Here is a 4,752-nt window from a genome sequence, read left to right on the forward strand (position 1 = left end):
ACATTTAAAATTTTCTCTTAAAAGTTTCAAAAGTGTTTTTAGTGGTTTTCTTTTAAAGCTTTAATATTTTTTTTAAATATTTGGTTTTCTAAGACTATTTGTGCACTTATAATTAACTACAATCAATTAAAAACCCCTGGTACCCCCCCTACATTTAACATAACATCTTTGAAGAAATAAAGAACACATAACAATTTTAGAATATTCCCCTCCCTCCATCTTGAGAATTCACTTAATTCTCTTTATGTGACCCTTTTCAACCTCTTCAACCTCCCTCCCCCCCCACCAATTCTTAAGGCTAAATGGTCACTGATAGTTGACTGTCTTCATCCTGTAGACTATGGGACAGGATAAAATAGTCCCTTTATGCCAAAGTGCCACTTGTCATATAGGTGTTATGGTCATTGTCCACTCCAGGTAGATTTTTGTGTTTCTTTAAGAAAGAGGTTCTCGTTGTAATGGCATTGCCATGGTCCATTCCAGGTAGGCTTGTGTGTCACTTTAGGATCCTTACTCTTTTTTTTAAAACATTTTTCCTATTTTATGTATTTTTTTTCTTTTTTTCTGGATAGTGTTTTTGAGTAAGATTAATTTTTTTCTGTATCTTGTCTGCAATAGAACAGTATGTATCCTTCACTGTACAGTAACTCCTCCATTGTAGCCTTGGTGACCCTGGCATCATCACAGTTGTACCACTGGTCTTTTTCTTGACGAACAAAGCTGGTATAGTGTCCACTTTCTAAAGTTCCATGGTGGTTAATCACAGCAAACAAAGAATACTTATTCTCACTGGGCACACACTCTGCTAGTGGCTGGCCTTTCATTATGCTTTCTTTAGTAGAGGCCAGAAATGGTGTCATGTCCAGCTCCAAAGGAAATGAGACAAAAGTATTAATCTTACGTCTCTGTTTGCCTAAATGTTCAAATCGTTTCAGATGAAAGCAAGCCACAATCGGTAATGTCTTCATTGTAAGCTGTTTGGTAGATTCTTGGTAGCTTTGGCATTGATCACATTTAATTTTGGCACTGCTTCCTAGGTCCTCTGGCCTTGTAAACCACTGCAGGCAATCTGTAAGTGATGGGCCTTCTGATTTGCGGCCATCCCTATTCACTGCACTATCAGCCCTCTTTGGGGTATAAGAGGAAGGCAAATCCAAACTGATGTCCCAGCATGGGTCTATAGTGGTAGAGACACCATGACACTCATGACATGTCAAATCTGACTGCAAGCCGCCTGTAAAGATTTGGTCTATGATGCAGTTACAGTAGTTGGAGTTGTTCCCTTGTTGCTCAATGCTATCATCTTTGCTGTGTCTGTGCAGCACATCTAACATTGCAATAAGGAACTCATGAGCGTCCTGCTGCCTGTACCCTGCTAGATGTTCTGCATGAATCCATATCAGGTGCAGAAACTTATAAGGGACATGAGGTGTTTGGTTCCCTGAATACATAGCTTGAAAAAGTGAACACATTTCACAGGCCAAACACAAGCCGGGGCTTGACATCATACACTTGTGCTTATCAGAAAGGAAGAACTCTTTAAGTGGCGGAATGTGAGTAAGTGCCTGGACAATACAGTTCATAAAGCAAGTGTTCCCAAGATTGATTAAACCTCTTAGGCCAACAGAGTAATACACTGTTTTCTTCCTCCTCTTTTTCTTGGGTTTCACCAAAGCATTCTCCTGCTCATTTGATTCACCAGCGGATTGATTTTCTTCAACCTCCACTGACATGCTCTGCTGATAATCATCTATTGCAGTGGAAATTAATAGTCCCAGAATTTTCTCCTTCGTTTCTTTGGCAATGTACTCTATATCTTTGTCATAAACATAATCCTTACACATAAAGCAATATATAACCCCATGACAGAGGTCTACTGCTAAATTGTGTTGTTTTGTTTCTGCATGACTATGAATATGTTTCTCAGTAAAGCATCCGAAAAATACACATGAGAGACATGAGTGGAGTCTGTTCTTATGAGTGTTACATACGTGACAGATGCACGATTTTGCCTTACGTTTCCTAGTCTCCGGGGTTGCACTCCAAATGAATCGCTGATAGATCACCCGCAGGCTCTTCTGCCAGTTTTTGGCTACTTTAAAGCTCTCTACATGAGTGCAGCCCGTGGGACCCTTATCTGACTCAACCTCCAGTAACCTGTTCTCTGTGCCCTCTGGATCCCCAGAGCAGCATTGGTCACTAGAGCTGCTTTTCCGTGATCGGGGTCTGGGTGCAGGCCTGGATCTACCCCTGGATTTGCGCCAGGCCACAGTCCGCAGCTGGGGCGGGGGTGAAGGTGGCGGCGCTGGAAGGGGAGGCGGAGGTTTGGCGGGAGGCGGGGGTGGGGCCTTGAGCCCACGCCCTCCCCTGGAGCGGGACCTGGGCTGGGACCGAGGGCGGGGCTTGCGGCGCGGGCAAACCGAGCTGGACTTGGTGTGACATGCAGCCAGGCTGGAAGGGAGCACCTTCTCGTCGCTGCCACTGCCCCTACTTGTTAAGTTCTCCAACGCAGGCTTGGGCTCCTGCCACAGCTCCGGCTTCATCTCCTGGGCTTCCTGTGTGCCCTGCATCGTCTGCTCCATTCTCGCCGCCTGCTCCAAACAGGCTCCACGACCACCTCCCGAACTCCAACAGGCGACGGAGCGGGAGGACCGGGACGCTTCTCGAACGTGGGCCATCGGCTCACTCCCAAGCCTGGGAAGAAACGCGTCTGGGAATGAGCTGTGACGTTGGGTGGAGGGAGACAGGAACTCGTGTGGACGGCCAGCCCGGCGTCATGGCCGCGGTGCCATTAGCCTCAGCCCCTCCCCCTGCCGCGAGCCCCGCGCGCGGCCGCGGCTCCGCCCCTGCACCGGGGCTCGCGTGGCGTGCCGAGCCCGGGGCTACCTGCTCCAAAGGCCGCCAGAACTGCGGGTACGGGGGAGGACATAGGGGACCGGCCTGAGCTTCAGGGCGAAAAGGATGGCAACTCTTTCTAAAAAGCATAACCCACTATCTTTTCGGCGCTCTGTGCAGCCTTGCTTTGGTGCATCTTTCTCTACATTCTTTCCTTGCATCTTTAAAACCCTTGAGTCAACATTGTATGTTAAATATGGCTGAAAGGAGGTTATCTTTGGAAAAACTGACTCAGGGGAAGAAACTGTCCCCTGGCTCCTTTCTTACCTATGCCTCAGCCTCTACTCCTAAGCGCACTTGCTGTATGCCACGCTCTAGCGCCCTCTCTTGCTCTTTCGTGCCTATGCCCTAACACCCCGTTTCTTGCTCCGGTCCTCTCATTTCCTAGGGATTCCCCTAGAATTCAGACTCCTTCACGCATGACCACCCCCATCCACAGTGCGCGACCCCCAAAGTGCCTGCTCTCTCTCCCCACCCCCATCCCGACCTCGGCAGCTTCCCAAGCCCGCGGATTTGTAAAAAGGTCTAGGTCGTTACCTGGGAGTCCAAGGCGCGCTTGATCTAGAAAGTCAGCTGCTGCTGCTGTCCAGGCGCTCCTCTGCCGGTCTTCACTCTGACCTCTCAGGGCTGGTCACAAGGGGGCCGCCCCTGGCCCCTCCCCTCTCCACGTATGGGCCCCCGGCCCTGGATTCAGGCCTCCAGCAGTGATGAATGGCACCGCTGTCCCCCTAGGGGGAAAAACCCCTTCCTGATGGGGATTCCACCAGAGGTAATAACAGCCACAGATTTTAGAGAAAGATCTTGATAAGCTTTAGGCTTCACCTGGTTATGGTACGCTCTACAGAGAGAGAGGGAAAAAAGAGACAAGAAAAATAAAATAAAATAAAATAAAGAGAAAAATAAAACCCTTCAAACAACAACAAAACTAACCAAGGTGAGGTTAGGGATTTACTAAACTGGTAAATTCTACAGTATTCCGTCTGAAACCTTTAAAATTCAAATCCCAAGAGTAAAGTTGAGAGGTTATTATTCCTGAGGGGGGGGGGCTGTGACGAGGAAAAATAAGCACATGATTCCAGCTGAAATAGACCTCAGCCCAGCAACTTGCTGCTTCTACAGGGAAAAACCATAAACACTTTGAGCCTTAGTTCATCAGTCGAAGGCAGAATAACCCTAACATGTTTACCCAGAGTGGCAGCGGATACGTTCCGTCATCCTTTACATTAGTAACCTTAATATTCAGTGTTCAGGTTGAAACCAGGAGATCACACGTCGCTTGGCGTCAGTACACTTAAAAAAACACGGTTACGAGTGAAATGTATAAAGAACTCTAGACAGGGCTGCTCTGCCTGTTCTGTAGCTAGGACACTTTAATACACAGACCTTGCGAGATCTCACAAATATTTTATCAGGCTATCTCCAGGGTATTTCAAAATACAGTGGTCACCCTAGTCCTACAGATGTATGCTGATAAAGCAGGGAATGGAATCAGGAAAACGTGTCTCTAGATATTTGTTACATTGTCTCAAAAACTGTAAAATGAATTCACAACGGAAACATAACGCTCCAGACTCTCCCTACCTGGGCTTGTCCTCCCACAGTTACTTCAATGACCTCCAGAGAGAAGACAAAGGAAGACCGGAGACACAGCAGGTCCTGAATGGCAACAATAGGACCAACCGGCATCTAAAGCTTTGGAGACACACACTGAATTCAAGCTAATCCCAGGCTCTGGACAGCCTTCTTATACCTCATAAGTGAGGAGGTTAATTATAGGGAGACAGGAAGGACAAACAATCACACCCGCTTCAACACTGCAACAAGGGTACTGGGAGAAATACTTTTACAACCTCTTCC

The 4,752-nt window shown here is 47.3% G+C and overlaps 1 protein-coding gene across 1 annotated transcript; it reads right to left on the reverse strand.

Annotated features, from left to right (window-relative positions):
* Positions 1-563: 563 nt before the first annotated feature.
* Usp51 (ubiquitin specific peptidase 51) lies at positions 564-3,725 on the reverse strand. Its single transcript, XM_051141340.1, has 2 exons — positions 3,433-3,725; positions 564-2,694 (listed from the first exon to the last, which is right to left on the reverse strand). The coding sequence occupies exon 2, from the start codon at positions 2,676-2,678 to the stop codon at positions 588-590; it is 2,091 nt and encodes a 696-aa protein (XP_050997297.1). The 5' UTR covers positions 2,679-2,694; positions 3,433-3,725; the 3' UTR covers positions 564-587.
* Between the last annotated feature and the right edge of the window lie 1,027 nt (positions 3,726-4,752).

Source organism: Acomys russatus, chromosome X (assembly GCF_903995435.1).
Source record: "Acomys russatus chromosome X, mAcoRus1.1, whole genome shotgun sequence".
NCBI lineage: Eukaryota > Metazoa > Chordata > Mammalia > Rodentia > Muridae > Acomys > Acomys russatus.